The sequence below is a fragment of the Fistularia commersonii genome, chromosome 10, assembly GCF_037954325.1.
Source record: "Fistularia commersonii isolate RoL2024-O1a breed Wild chromosome 10, RoL_Fcom_v1.0, whole genome shotgun sequence".
NCBI classification, from domain to species: Eukaryota; Metazoa; Chordata; class Actinopteri; order Syngnathiformes; family Fistulariidae; genus Fistularia; species Fistularia commersonii.
The window spans coordinates 6,214,952-6,230,505 of record NC_141293.1 but is presented as its reverse complement, the minus strand read 5'-3'; the positions used below and the strand labels follow the sequence as shown (position 1 = coordinate 6,230,505).

The window sequence follows — 15,554 nt, the reverse complement described above, 5'->3', positions numbered from 1 at the left end:
TTCACACATTCATCTGCTGTGCAGACCCTGGACCACTTCCAGGCTGCTGGACCTGTCTGCCCACGGATCACCGCCAGACAAGGTTTCAAAATATGATTCTTATATATTAGACAGATCTTACATATTAGACAGACAGCCATGGTAATCAGAATTGAGAAAATAAACAAGAGAGAAACAATAATAATAATAATAATAATAATAATAATAATAATAATAATAATAATAATAATACATCTTCTGCCGCTTTTCCTGCACTCAGGGTAGCGGGGAATGCAGGGCCACATACAAACATGTGGCATTTGCATGATCTCCTCATTGTCTGAGTGAATTTCCACTGGGTTCACCGGTTTCCTCCCAATGTCCAAAAACATGGAGCAGGTTAATTGGAAAATAGGGGAAATTGCCCCAAATGACTGAGAGAATGACTGTTGTCTGTCTTTGCATGTGGGCCTGCGATTGACTGGCGATCAGTTCAGGGAGTACCCCGCCTCTTGCCCAGTGACAGCTGGGATAGCCTCCAGCATCCCCCACAACCCTCAGTGCAGAAAGTGGTAGAAGATGGCTAATAATTATGACTTATCTATAACAATAGTGATAGTCTTTCTCATGAAAATGATAGTAATGTCAATTATAATTATAGCTGTGATGATATTTGAAATGATACTGATAATGATAATAATAATTACAGTAATTATGTATTAATATGTCGAAATGCTGATGATGAGAAGATGTATCATTGTATGAGCTCCTTGTTTTCCTTCTTACGCTTCCTTGTAGGTAAAAGTAAACCACTGAAACCCTTCATCCAATCAGACCCCAGAGAGTCGTCCCAAGGCTTCTTCAAGGAACACCTGGAGGATGGGTCAGACAGACAGGCAAACAGACAGACAGACAGGCAGGCAGACAGACAGGCCGTGATCCTGGCAAAAAGACAGGCAGCTAACCAAACAGATAAACACTCCAAGGTCCGCCTTCCGTGTCGCCCTTGTTTTCCGCGTCATATTTAACCGTGAACAATGACTCATTCAGGCTGTGCGTGTGTGTGCGTATGTGTGCGTGCGTGTGCGCGCACCGCCGGTGCGTCTGCAGACCGAGGCTCTTCATGGGAACCCCAACACTTGGTGCGCTCGCGCGGGTCGGCCGTCAGAAAGCCAGCGAGTCCATCAATGTGGCGGCGTGGAGCGCGCGGTCACGGCGAGTTAGCGCGCGGCCACGGTCCCAATTATCATCTGGTTTAACCGCAGGGGCTGCCCCCCCCCCCCCCCCCCCACACACACACACTCACACACATTATCACGAAACACATTCACAAACACGCATATAAAAAACAACTAAACAGACACTCTCACACAAACACGCACATACAGAAACACACGCTATTACACGCACACAAAAACACATTCACACAATGTAAACACAGCCACACACATAAACTCAAACACACATATAGACATATACGGACATAAACTCCCACAAACACACAGATATATAAACACAAATACACTCACGTACAAAATTGGAAATTAGTTTATTGTTTTGCCAACATCTGGGTCCTTCTGTCCGTCATGTGCGTGAAGGCAGACTCCAGGTAAGTCCAGCCGACATGGATGCCCTGGAGCGCATGCGCGCCTATCCATGTGCACTGATTCCGTCCCTTTGCAGGTCTTCATTTCACTACCTGTAGACCGTCACTGCCCCCTCTCCCCCCCTCTTCTTCTCTTCTTAATCCTCTTCCTCTTCACTCCTTCTCCTCTTCCTCTTCTTCTTCCCCTCCCCCCCTCATCTTCTTGTTCCTTCTTTTTTACTCCTTCTACTCCTCTTTCACTTCTTCTACTCCCCTCCTCCTCCTCCTCCTCCTCCTCCTCTTCCTCTCCTTTACCAGTGAGGGCTGAGGGCGTGTCTTTCTAAGCGTAACTAAGGTTTTGTGGAAGTCTCCTGTACTGTGCACAACTACAAAAATACCAAACATGGAGACTCCCACCATCACAACCCAGGAAAGCCCACATACCAACATCTACTGTGGTTCCAACTTCTAACAGGAACAAGTCCAGAAGATATGTTCCATTCGTTTCTATGTAATGATATCATTGCTGCAATTGTTGTCCTCCTCCCCCCAAGAGGAGAAGGTGCTCCTGGAGGCCGAGGCCTCGCTTCTTCTTCTTCTTCTCCTTCATCTCTGTGCTCCACCTGTTGCTCCATGGATTGTTTCAAATCTCCCCTTCACCGATAATTAATTGATTGATTGGTTGGTGCGAGTCCTGCAACATGTTGTTGTAGAGTCGGCTGTTTGTGCGGCGGAGCACCTGGCAGCTACGCGCGTGTGTGTGTGTATTTGTCTGTGTGTGTGTGTGTGTGTGTGACCTACAGCTTCATTATGTAGGCAGCGTACATGGAACAAGTGGCGATCTTCCCACGGCCGCTGCGTGCTGCAGCTTCCCTCTGCACCACGTCCACGCGTGGTGCGCGCGCACTCACGCAGGTCTGTTTTGTCAGTGAACAAAGTGCGTTTTTTTGCTGAATGGGCTGAAAGGACGCGCGCGCACCGGCCGACCGCCCACTCGCGCGGCACCGGGAGCGTCAATTTGTCGCGCGAGGTTTCTCGGGGGGGCGCCGCCCGCGGTACTTCTATTCGACGACCAGTTCTCGCAACTAAACCGGCACCGGTGGCCACAAGCGGCCCCGCCTGGTGTGGCGGGGGAGGGGGGGGCGTGACGTCACTGCTGTCCGGTGCCGGACGGGGAAGCGAGCGTGAGGGCTGGACCGACGGGAAGTTCGGGGAGAGGGCTAAGGAGAATCGTTGTCGAAAAACCTGGAGAACCACACACCAACACAAAACAACAACAACAACAATAATAATGATTCGTCCCAGAGCGTTCAGGGTTCGATTTCTGTGTGTTTGTTTACAATCGAAGAAGAAGACTCATTTCTTGATAGAATTGCTGATTTATTTGCATCACCTACTCATTGTTTTTGTCCATATTTATTTTCCTGTACATGAAAACTCTCAAACACAAAGGTGGAGAGATTGTTTTTCAGAATCATAACCAAGCATTGCGGAGGTCTTTTCGAGGAGCGGATGGAAGTCGGTGGCCTTCTCACGGCAGTCAGGTGACTTTATAATTTGCATATTGCTGGCATCTGCGGAGTAAATAGTGAGTGTAGAACGTGAACCGATCTTCTCTTAAACGTCATCACGGACCCTCTCCCGTATCCTGACAGAAAGCCTCCTTTGCCAGCGGCCGGACAGGGGCAGGGCTCCGTGGGTGGGCGGGGCCAGCGGTTCCTCTCCTGAGGTGCGCCTCGCGGATCGGCCTCCGATTGGTCAGTGCTGCCGGCGAGCGGCACGCGCCCCTGGCTGTCGCTATAAAGGCGCCTCGCGTGGCGGCGGCGGAGCGCAAGCGGTGGCGCGTGAAGGCGAGAGGGAGGCGACGGCCATGGACGGCGTGCTAGACTCCTTCTCCGGGATGGACTCCTTCTCATCCCCTCCCTACTTCCGCGACGAGGACCTGTTCGCCGACCGCTCCTCCAGGGACCTGGACGCCGACGACTTCCTGGATGACGACGTGGACTTCCTGAGCGGCCACTTCGCAGACTACTACGGCCGCGACAGTGACGCGGGCGACCTGTCCTTCTCGTCGTCCTCCTCGTCGTCCTTCTCCTACGAGCTGTCCCCGCGGGCCGGGCCGGGGGTCCCCGGGGTTCCCCTGCTTCGGCGGCGGCGACGACTGCGCTCTGAGGTGGAGATGCAGCAGCTGCGCCAAGCAGCCAACGTGAGGGAACGGCGGCGCATGCAGTCCATCAACGATGCGTTCGAGGGCCTGCGTTCGCACATCCCCACGCTGCCCTACGAGAAGCGGCTGTCCAAGGTAGACACGCTGCGCCTCGCCATTGGCTACATCAACTTCCTGGCCGAACTCGTACAGTCCGACCTGCCAATCAGAAGCTCCAGCAGCGAGACGCACGCGCAGCCCAAGAAAGTCATCATCTGCCACCGCGGAACCAGTAGGTACCCCTCCATCCTCTGAGGAACCTTCCTCCTCCTCGGAGGACCCCCCAACCCCCGCCTATCTTAGGTACACCCTCCTTTCCCTCACCTTAGGCCGCCCATCCTTATAGGTCCCCCACTCTCTGACATGCACCCCTTAGGTTCACCCTCCCTTATAGATGCCCGCCTCACTGTGATGCACCCCTTCTTGTTACGCCTCCCCCCATAGGTACCCCGTCCATGGCCGCTCCCCCCGTTCTAGAACTCCATTGTTGGAGTCTCTAAGCTAACCCCCCCCCCTACTCCCCAGGGTCTCCCTCCCCCAGTGACCCGGACTACGGCCTCCCCCCGTTGGCAGGACACTCGCTGTCGTGGTCAGACGAGCGGCAGCTGCGGGAGCACAACATCATCCGCACGGCGAAGGTGTGGACCCCCGAGGACCCACGCAAGACCCACAGCAAGGCAGTGCTCACGGACATCGAGAACGAGCCACCCTTCGGACTGCTGGCATGAACGCACCTCACGCACGGAGCCTGGGGCCTGGGGCCTGGGGCCTGGGGCCCCTGGCCCTGGATGTTTATTGTTATTGTTTATGACGCCGATGATGAAGATGGTGGTGAAGATGTAGCTGATGCTGAAGATGCTGGGGCTCCTGGGCCCAGTGGGACCCCGGGGCCTCTGAGGGGCTTTACGATGTAATCAGACAATCATGTATTTAATGATAATATATCTTGTAATTTAAGCAGAGAATCTATTTTTGTACTACGGGTTCCAGACCTCTATTTCTTATTCCTCAGAATTAAAGTACTGTTGAAAATAGACTCCTTTTGGTTTTCTGATCCAGAACCTAGAAACACAGCTCAGGCTGCATATATGTCTATATATACATGTACATAGGCCTTTTTATGAACCATGATGTTCTACAGCTTGTTGCACCTCCACTTCTAAGTCCAACAATTCGTCTGTTTACCAGTCAACAGAGAATTCTGGAGCCAGGTTGTTGTTATTGTTATGATCATTGTTGTTAACATATTGATTATTACATATATAAGTGCTATTATTAGTATAATTATTACATATTATTTTTGTGGTTATAGTTGTTATTCACATTATTGGTTTACAGATAATACTTCACATTTATTGCATATTATCATAATTTTCTATGATTTATTATTATGAATTATTATTATCACTACTAGCATAATTTCCATAGGCATGATCACCATTATTATTATTGGCACAATTATTTGCTTTTGTCATACTTACACCGTCATTATTATCAATAGTCTTACAAGTATTCTTAGTATTATAGCTTTTTGCATTGCTGCACAGCTTACAGCAGCAACAAAAGCAAAAAATGCACAGTCACTGCATTAGAAGAGGTATAGTTGGTATATACAGTGGGGTAAAAAAGTGTTTAGTCAGCCACAAATTGTGCAAGTTCTCCCATTTAAAAAGATGAGAGAGGCCTGCAATTTTCATCATAGGTACCCTCAGACACAGGTACACATACATATAGACAGAATGTGAAAAATTATATTGTCTAATTTTTAAAGAATTTATTTGCAAATTATGGTGGAAAATAAGTATTTAGTTAAGAACAAAAGTCCATATCAATACTTTGTAATATACCCTTTGTTGGCAATGATGGAGGTCAAATGTTTTCTATAAGTCTTCACAATGTTTTCACACACTGTTGCTGGTATTTTGGCCCATTCTAGAGCAGTGATGTTTTGGGACTCCCACTGGCCAACATGGATTTTCAACTCCCTCCAAAGATTTTCTATGGGGTTGAGATCTGGAAACTGGTTAGGCCACTCTGGTACCTTGAAATGCTTCTAATGAAGCCACTCCTTTGTTGCCCGGGCAGTGGGATCATTGTCATGCTGAAACCCCTTGCAACGATTAATCTTCAATGCCCTTGCTAATGGAAGGAGGTTTTCACTCAAAATCTCACGATACATGGCCCTGCTCATTCTTTCCTTTACATGGCAGTCGCCCTGGTCTCTTTGCAGAAAAACAGCCCCAAAGCATGAGGTTTCCACCGCCATGCTTCACAGTAGGTACGGTGTTATGTGAATGGAACTCAGAATTCTTTCTCCTCCAAACACAAGTTGAGTTTTTCCCAAAAAGTTCTATTTTGGTTTAATCTGACCATATGACATTCTCCCAAATGCTCTCTATCAAACTTCAGATGGGCCTGGACATGTACTGGCTTAAGCAGGGGGACACGTCTGGCACTGCAGGATTTGAGTCACTGGCGGCGTAGTGTGTTACTGATGGTAGCCTTTATAACTTTGGTCCCAGCTCTCTGCAGGTCATTCACAAGGTCCCTCTGTGAGGTTCCGGGATTTTTGCTCACCGTTCTTCTGATCATTTTGACTCCATGGAGTAAGACCTTGCGTGGAGCCCCAGATCGAAGGAAATTATCAGTGGTTTTCTACGTCTTGCATTTTCTTATAATTGCTTGCACAGTTGATTTCTTCACACCAAGTTGCGAACCTATTGCAGATTCAGTCTTCCCAGCCTGGTGCAGATCTACAATTTTGTTTCTGATGCCCTTTGACAGCTCTTTAGTATTGGCCATAGTAGAGTTTGGAGTGCGACTGTTTGAGGACACGTGTCTTTTATTCTGATAACCAGTTCAAACAGGTACCATTAATACAGGTAATATACGGAAGAATAAGGTGCCTCTTACAAAGGAAGTTAAAGGTCTTTGAGAGCCAAAAATCTTGCTTGCTTGTAGGCGACAAAATACTAATTGTCCACCATAATTTGCAAATAAATTCTTTAAAAATCAGACAATGTAATTTTTTTGGATTGTTTTTCACCGCATTCTGTCTCTCGTAGTAGAAGTGTACCTATGATGAAAATTACAGGGCTCTCTCATCTTTTTAGGTGGGAGAGGGCGTGTATAGTACATAGGCATATATATGAACACACTCAGATAAAAATATATATTTCGAATAGAATAGCCTTTAATTCAAATTTCAATAACATAACGAAATTGTAAATAATATATAAATATATTTACCCTCCCTCCCTCCTTTTTGTTGCTGTTGTTTTCTCACTCCCTGTAGTTGTTGCTGTCGTCTTCCCCCCGTTGCCGTTGTTGCCGTTTTCTCCCTCCCCATTTTTAAATTGTTTTTCCCCTCCCTGTTCTTTCTCCCAAGACTGTGTTTTCTAACCACGCGAGACTTATTCTCGGTCACAGCCGGACCCGATGGTGGAACCTCGATCTTCCCGGGTGTGCATTGCGCGGTGCGTGTTTCGGGACGGCGCTGGAAATATAAACGACAACCTGTTGCCTCTTCGCGGCGGCTGAGGGTGCTGGACGCGCACGCGGCTCGTGCTCGTCGGCTGTCTCGTGCATGCGGCCAGGCGCTCCTCGGATACTCCTTCCTTCCCATCACAGTCCCGTCACGCACGGCCGTCCCTGCGTACTGCTTCAAGAGACCCGGAGGCCCGCGGCCCCCACGAACTCGGAGGAGGCGCGCATGGATGGGCTGCGGATCTGGGTATGGATTCCACGCGCCCCCGCGGAAACATATTTATATATATATATATATATATATGTATACTCTTGGGATGTACATTTGAGGAGGAACGTCGGTGAATATAAGTCATGAAAATATTATATGCATATTATATTTCTATTAATAAACTAAATTTAAATTCTTGAAGACAATAATTCAACTTTTCCTTTGTATTTTTGACTCACTTTTGAAAGTTGGCGGTGTGTGTGTGTGTGTTAGGCACCATTGATCTAAACTAATAAACGTAAATAAAACAGTCTAATCCGTGCAAGACCCTTAATCGGACATTGATTCTAAATTAAATCTGATGGTGATTATTCATTTGTCAATCTTGTTAATTAAATCAATGAGAATTCAAATTACAGATAAATAATCCCCTTTAATCCCTGAGCCACTTCAGTGTTCGTTGTAATCGGATTAAATTCTCTCATCTGTGTGTGTGTGTTCCAGCTGGGTCTCCCCTGACCCTCGGCCGTGCTCCGCGTCAGCCCATGTTCTCCCTCCTGGAGACCGTGAAGAAGACCGTGATGGAGGGATGAATAACCGACGGAGGAGGAGTGTCGGTGTTTGGTGTCTCATTCCTCAGGGTCGGCCGGGAGATCCCCTCCATGCCTCCATTCCCCGATACCCCATCCCTCCACCCCTCCTCCCCCCATTCCCTCATAGCTCCATCCCTCCATTGCGAATCGAAGTCGGGCAGCACGAACTCCTGGGCTGGTGTGTGTGCAGAGCAGAGCGCGTCGGGTCGTGCGCGCCCCCGGTCCTGCGCGCTCCCTCGGGCCTTCCGTCTGTCCGGGGTCCTTCGATGTCCGCGCAGGCGCAGTGGGAGTGTCCAGGCGGTTGGCACCGAGTCTGGGTCTTTATCCCGGGGACAATATGGAGGCTCTCCGGGTGCACCCCCCCCCCCCCCCGTGTCACACTAAAAATGGATGTGTTGTTCTGGGAGGCTGGGTCGGGGCGCAGGAGGATCCACGGGAGGGATCCACCCCTGGATCGGTCCTCCTGCCTCCCGGGGGTCCACCGGAGGTCAGGAAGATCCACCGCGTCCTCCTCGGCACGCCGTTTTCCGGCCATCACCTGGCGCCTTCGCCTCTCGGCCCTCTCCGGTGCCCCGGAACCAGACGACTCCCGCCTTTGTCCCGCTCAATACCCATTAACCCCCCCCCCCCCATTACCAGGTTTTGTGGGTCGGGATTCGGACCGGCGGCCAGATGCTCTGATTGTAGCTGCGGAGCTGTAGAGCTACTCGAGGCTGAAAGAGCGCCGTGCGGGGCGGCCGCGGCTCGTCGGCCCTGCGCCGCCCTCCTCAGCCCCGCGTCGCCCGCATGCTCCGGCCGGCCCCCCGCGCCTTTGTGCCGCGGTGAATAATTACCGTTAATAGGACAGGTCTGCAGCCGTGAATGCGCGAGCACAGGTGCGCGGTGACAGCATGAATGACCGGCGCGCCGCTGCCAAGGCTCGAGGGCTCTTGTCCGCGGCCGCAGGCGGAAGGCGGATGTTGGCGGTCTGTGATTGGCGGCGGGAGACAAAGCGCGGCTGAAAGGCGGCCGCCGGGGAGACGCGGCCGACGGTGGCGGCGCCTCGGAGCGCCGCAGAGAGAAAGGGGTGCGTCAAAGGCGAAGACGCGCCGCGGGTTTTGTGCGCAAGTGCTCCATCTCCGCGGATAAAGGGCCCTTCCAACTTTAAAGGGCCACTTTCTGCCTCCAATAAAGGCGCGGCCATTAAACATATGGCGGGAAGGCACTGGGCCTTTGTCCCCCCGCCGCGCCCCCCCGCCACCTTGCCTTCTACGCGGGATATTGAACTCCTCAATGGATCCAAATGGATGCGCGGGCAACCTGTGGCTCCAGAGCGCACGGGCGCGCGTCCGGGTGGGTGGGGTTTGGGGTAGGGGGGTGGGGTGGGGAGGGGCCGACTAATTGCGGGCCACATTGTTTTGGCTCGGGGTTTGTTTTGCGGCGCGCAGGGCGCGATCCGTCTCCGGCGCACCAATTTCCGTGGAAAGGTGGTAGAGCGCGCGGCGTTCCCGCAGAGCCGGGGGGGCGGGGGTGGGGGGGTGGGGGGCGGAGGGACCTCCATGCCCAGGGCTTTCCCTCAGGGAGATCCTATTCTTTACGTCTGTGCTCTGACTTTAGAGGAGCAAATCCCTCATGAAAACACGCGACATTACGCGCGTTGATTCGCCAGTTAAAGGCCTCGGATGTTCCGTCTGCACCAGCCCATTCCCACGGCCCAACAGTCACGTTCGCTGCACGCAGGCGTGAAACACCTCGGTCCGGATCGATGTTAGGTTTGCCCCCCCCACCCGGATTCCGGAAGCACTGCTCCCTTGGTGCTCGCGAGCAACCGAATTTTACGCGCAGACCTCTGCGCAGCACCCGCGCACGTCCTCCGTGTCGTGGAGGGAAATCGCGAACAGGTGACTTCTGTCCAGGTGAGCAGGAGCGGAGGAGCCGAGCCAAATTCTAACCCTTGTAGGGCCAGCTGCCTCCCCAACCCCTGAGCCCCCCCCCCCCCCCCCCGGAACCTCCGCGCAGGAAGACGGGAAATGAGCGGCTTTGTGCGCGTCCCCCGCGTGCACGGCCGTGAAATATTACAGTCCATTCAGGCGGAAACGGCCGTGAAAAGAAATGGAAATGAAGGCGGGGTGAGGGGTGTGGGGTGGGTGGTGGTGGCTGTGGTGGAAGTAAAATAAACATTTGGGTAAACAGACTGAGGACTTGTGGGTCTCCTCCACTCCATCTCTTCCATCTCCTCCATGATCTCCTCTATCTCTTCCAACTCCTCCATCTCTTCCATCTCCTCCAACTCCTTCAACTCCTCCATCTCGTGTATCTCCTCCGCCATCTGCGGACCTGAAGGCCTCCACCCAGCAGACATGGTGCCTTGGTCAGTGACTCCCCCCACGGCCCACGGAGAAAATGAGTTTTTTTGTGCCCCATTCCATCCTCCCGTTGCCAGGCGACGGAGGTGCGGAAGCATGCATCATTTTTCATCAGTGCTGCGGTTTGATATCGACAAAGGAGCGGCCACCGCGCATGCCCAGTGGCTTGAACTTCACTGACGTCCGACGGCTCTTCTGAAGGCCGCGCAGCGGGGACAGATTTGCAAGACAAATGCAACTGTGTGTGCGCGCGCGTGTACGTGCGCGTGTGCGAGCGCAGTGGTACAAAAAGGCCGTTCAGATGGAGTCAGGATTATACGGACGTCAAATCAATCAAAAACAAAGGGGGCACAAGAGAAGAGTCCATATTTCTGCAAATATAGGAAGTGTGTGTGGCACTGCGTGCGCAAACACACTTAGACACACACATACACACACATGAATATTCATCTGTAGCTTGTCCGCTTGCCTTCGAGGGCAGAGCCTGTGGTGTCGGTGATGGCTCCTCAGCAGATCTGGGTCCTCCAGCGCCGGGTGGCCTGGTCAGACTAACGAGTGGGAAAGCAGAGCCGAGAAGACTTGCCCCGCACATGAGGTGAGGCCTCCGTTCGGCTTTCAGGAGGAACCGAGCAACCCCAGCTCTCTGGTCTCCTTTGGCCTGCAGGGTCCTCCACCCTTGTTGTTGTTGTGTCACAGGTGTTGCAAACATGATCAGCATTTTGAATTGTTTCCTCTGAATGGACCAAAGAAATCCAAAATAAAAAGTGAATTCACTTCACATCATCATCATATAGTTTGTTATTGTTATGAATAATTGTATAATATTATTTTGATTAAATACAAATAATTGTATTTAATCACCGTGTTATAAATTAATAAAACATTATTAACATAATTATAGTGGTATGAGTGATTGTATATTCTTCTTCTTCTTCTTCTTCTTCTTCTTCTTCTTCTTCTTCTTCTTCTTCTTCTTCTTCTTGTTATTATTATTGTGTTAAAATGGTTACATATAATTATTGTTTTATAAGTAATGCTGTATTATTATAGCAGTATAAAATGTTAAATATACTTAATGGGTGATAGATAGTTGTATATGATTATGGTTTTTATAATTATATGTAATTCTTCTTCTTCTTTTGGCTTTTTCCTTCAGGGGTCGCCACAGCGAATCAACTTTCTCCATCTAACCCTAATCTTTGTATCCTCCTCTCTCACACCAACTACCTTCATATCCTCTCTCACTACGTACATAAATCTTCTCTTTGGTCTTCCTCAATCTCAATCTGTAGTGAGAGCAGACTACAGATTGAGCAATCTCTAGAGAGGTGGAGGTATGCTCTGGAAAGGAGAGGAATGAGGTTAGTCGCAGCAAGACCGAATATTTGTGTGAGAATGAGAGGAACTCAGGTGAAGTGGTGAGGCTACGGGGAGTGGAGATCAAGAAGTTGGAGGATTTCAGTTACTTTGGGTCAACAGTCCAGAGCAGCGGAGAGTGTGGAAAAGAAGTGAAGAGACAGGTTCAAGCAGGTTGGAATGGGTTGAAAAAAGTGTCAGGGGTACAATGCGATAGAAGACTATCAGCCAGAATGAAAGGAATGGTGTACAAGACAGTGGTGAGACCAGCGATGCTATATTGCCTAGAAACAGTTTCAATTACAAAAAGATAGGAGGCAGAGCTAGGGGTCACAGAGATGAAGATGCTAAAGTTCTCTTTGGGAGTGATGAGGATGGATAGGATCAGGAATGAGTCTATCAGAGGAACAGATGTTTTGGAGAAGGTCAGGGAAGCCGGACTGAGATGGTCAGGTCATGTACAGAGGAGGGGTAGGGAAGTTATTGGTAGACGGATGTTGGAAATGGAGCTTGCAGGCAGGAAGTGTAAAGGAAGACCAAAGAGAAAATTAATGGATGTGGTGGGAGAGGATATGGAGATAGTTGGTGTGAGAGAGGAGGATACAGAGAATAGGGTTAGCTGGAGAAAGTTTATTCGCTGTGGTGAGCCCTGAAGGGAAAACCTGAAAGGAGACTAAGAAGAAGATAATGTAATATTTTGTGTTATAGATAGTTAAATATAATTATTGTCTTAAAACAAGTAATATACAGTCATTTTTTTGTAATTAATATATAATTATATGTGTTATGATTGTTTTATAATTTTTTTGTCATAGATTGTTAAATGTAGCTGTGTCAAATAGTTATGGGTAATCATTGTGGTAAAGATAGTTGCATACATATATAATTATATATATAATAAATAATTATATGTTGTTGTACTAATGCAGCCTCAGGGCGGCACTGGCCCGTGCCTCTCCAAGCCTGCCTTGGGGGGGCACGGAGCAGTGTCTCCCTGTGCCGGTCCCAAGCCCGGATAAATGCAGAGGGTTGTGTCAGGAAGGGCATCCGGCGTAAAACTTTTGCCAAAACCAAATATGCGAGACAACCAAAACTATACCATACCGGATCGGTCGCGGACCGGGTTAACAACGACCGCCATTGGTACTGATGACCTACAGGGTACTAATGGAAATTGGGCTACTGTGGGTCGAAGAACAAGAACAAGAAGAAGAGGAGGAGTGCGTGTTCGGAAGCAGAGAGAGAGGAGGAAAGGAAAGAGCCTGGGACTGAGAGTAGGGACTTTGAATGTTAGGACTATGACAGGAAAAGGTAGAGAGTTGGTCGACATGATGCAGAGAAGGAAGGTGGATATACTGTGTGTCCAGGAGACCAGGTGGAAAGGTAGTAAGGCTAGAAGCTTAGGAGCAGGCTTTAAGTTGCACTATTATGGTACTGACAAGAAGAGAAATGGAGTAGGAGTTATCTTGAAGGAGGAGTTTGTTAGGAACGTCCTAGAGGTGAAAAGAATGTCAGATAGACCTATGAGTCTGAAATAGAAATCGAAGGTGTGATGCTCAATGTTGTTAGTGGCTATGCCCCCCAGGTGGGATGTGAATCTGAAGAGAAGGAGAAGTTCTGTAATGAGTTAGATGAAGTGATGCAGAATATTCCCAGAAATGAGAGAGTGGTCATTAGTGCAGACTTCAATGGACATGTTGGTGAAGGCAATGGAGGGGATGAAGAAGTGATGGGCAGATTTGGTATCCAGGATAGGAATGCCGAGGGACAGATGGTGGTAGATTTTGCAAAAAGGATGGAAATGGCTGTAGTGAACACCTTTTTCCAGAAAAAACAGGAACATAGGGTAACTTATAAGAGCGGAGGTAGGAGCACGCAGGTAGACTACATCTTGTATAGGTTACCTGAAAGAGATTAGTGACTGCAAAGTAGTTGTAGGTGAGAGTGTAGCCAGACAGCATAGGATGGTGGTTTGTCGGATGACTCTGGTGACAAGGAAGATGAAGAGGACAAAGGCAGAGCAGAGGACAAAATGGTGGAAGCTGAAAAGGGAGGAGTGTTGCATGGTTTTCAGGGAGGAGTTGAGAAAGGGTCTGGGTGGTCAGGGTGAGCTTCCAGATGATTGGACAACTACAGCTAGTGTTATCAGGGAGACAGGTAAAAGAGTACTTGGTGTGTCATCTGGAAGGAAAGTAGATAAGGAGACTTGGTGGTGGAATGAGGAAGTGCAGGAGTGTATACAGAGAAAGCGGTTAGCGAAGAAGAAGTGGGATACTGAGAGGACTGAAGAGAACAGACAGGAGTTCAGGGAGGTGCGGCGAAAGGTAAAGATAGAGGTAGCAAAGGCAAAACATAGGGCTTATGATGACTTGTATGCTCGGTTGGATAGTAAGGAGGGTGAGAATGATCTATACAGGTTGGCGAAACAGAGAGATAAAGATGGAAAGGATATACAACAGGTTCGGGTGATAAAGGACAGAGAGGGAAATGTATTGACAGATGCTAGAAGAGTGATGGGAAGATGGAAAGAGTACTTTGAAGAACTGATGAATGTGGAAAATGAAAGAGAGGCAAGGGTAGAAGAGGGGACTATTGTAGACCACAAAGTAGCAAAAATTAGTAAAAGTGAAGTGAGGAAGGCATTGAAGAGGATGAAGAGTGGAAAAGCAGTTGGTCCTGATGATATACCTGTGGAGGTGTGGAAGTGTCTGGGAGAGGCAGCGGTAGATTTTCTGACTAGATTATTCAACAGGATCTTAGAGAGTGAGAAGATGCCTGAAGAATGGAGACAAAGTGTGATGGTGCCTATTTTTAAGAATAAAGGGGATGTGCAGAATTGTGGCAACTACAGAGGGATAAAGTTGATGAGCCATTCAATGAAGTTATGGGAAAGAGTAGTGGAAACTAGACTGAGAGCAGAAGTCAGCATTTGTGAACAGCAGTATGGCTTCATGCCTAGGAAGAGTACTACAGATGCAGTATTTGCCTTGAGAATGCTCATAGAAAAGTACAGAGAAGGCCAGAGGGAGTTGCATTGTGTTTTTGTAGACCTAGAAAAAGCATATGACAGGGTGCCAAGAGAGGAGCTCTGGTATTGTATGAGGAAGTCTGGAGTGGCAGAGAAGTATGTTAGACTGGTGCAGGACATGTATGCTAGCTGTGAGACACTGGTACGGTGTGCTGTAGGGGTAACAGAGAAGTTCAAGGTGGAGGTGGGACTCCATCAGGGATCAGCTCTGAGCCCCTCCTTGTTCGCAATGGTGATGGATAGGCTGACAGATGAGGTTAGACAGGAATCCCCATGGACCATGATGTTTGCGGATGACATTGTAATCTGTAGTGAGAGCAGACAACAGGTAGAGGAAAATCTAGAGAGGTGGAGGTATGCTCTGGAAAGGAGAGGAATGAAAGTTATGAAGGTAGCTGGTGTGAGAGAGGAAGATACAGAGAATAGGGTTAGATGGAGAAAGTTGACTCGCTGTGGCGATCCCTAACGGGAAAAGCCGAAAGAAGAAGAAGAAGAAGAAGATGTTGTTGTACTGTATTTTCTGGACTATAAGCTGCTACTTTTTTTTACACACTTTGAACCCTATGGCTTATTTGACGATGCTGCTAATCAATAGATTTTTTTTCACTTATGACCATCAGGGGGCACTCTAGCAGGAAGTGCAAAAACAAGACAGATGCAAGAGCTCAATGCAAAGAAGAGATGCAAATTTTTGGCGCACTCAACGCAAAATGCTGCATGACACGCAAAATATTTTTCAGCAACTAAGTTTTTGCAGCCACTCAA

At 49.0% G+C, this 15,554-nt stretch overlaps 1 protein-coding gene across 1 annotated transcript; it reads left to right on the top strand.

Moving 5' to 3' along the window:
- The first annotated feature begins 3,289 nt into the window (after positions 1-3,289).
- Positions 3,290-4,562, top strand: ptf1a (pancreas associated transcription factor 1a). The gene is made up of 2 exons (XM_086154335.1): positions 3,290-4,002; positions 4,296-4,562. The coding sequence occupies exons 1-2, from the start codon at positions 3,435-3,437 to the stop codon at positions 4,496-4,498; spliced, it is 771 nt and encodes a 256-aa protein (XP_086010461.1). The 5' UTR covers positions 3,290-3,434; the 3' UTR covers positions 4,499-4,562.
- Positions 4,563-15,554: the final 10,992 nt, after the last annotated feature.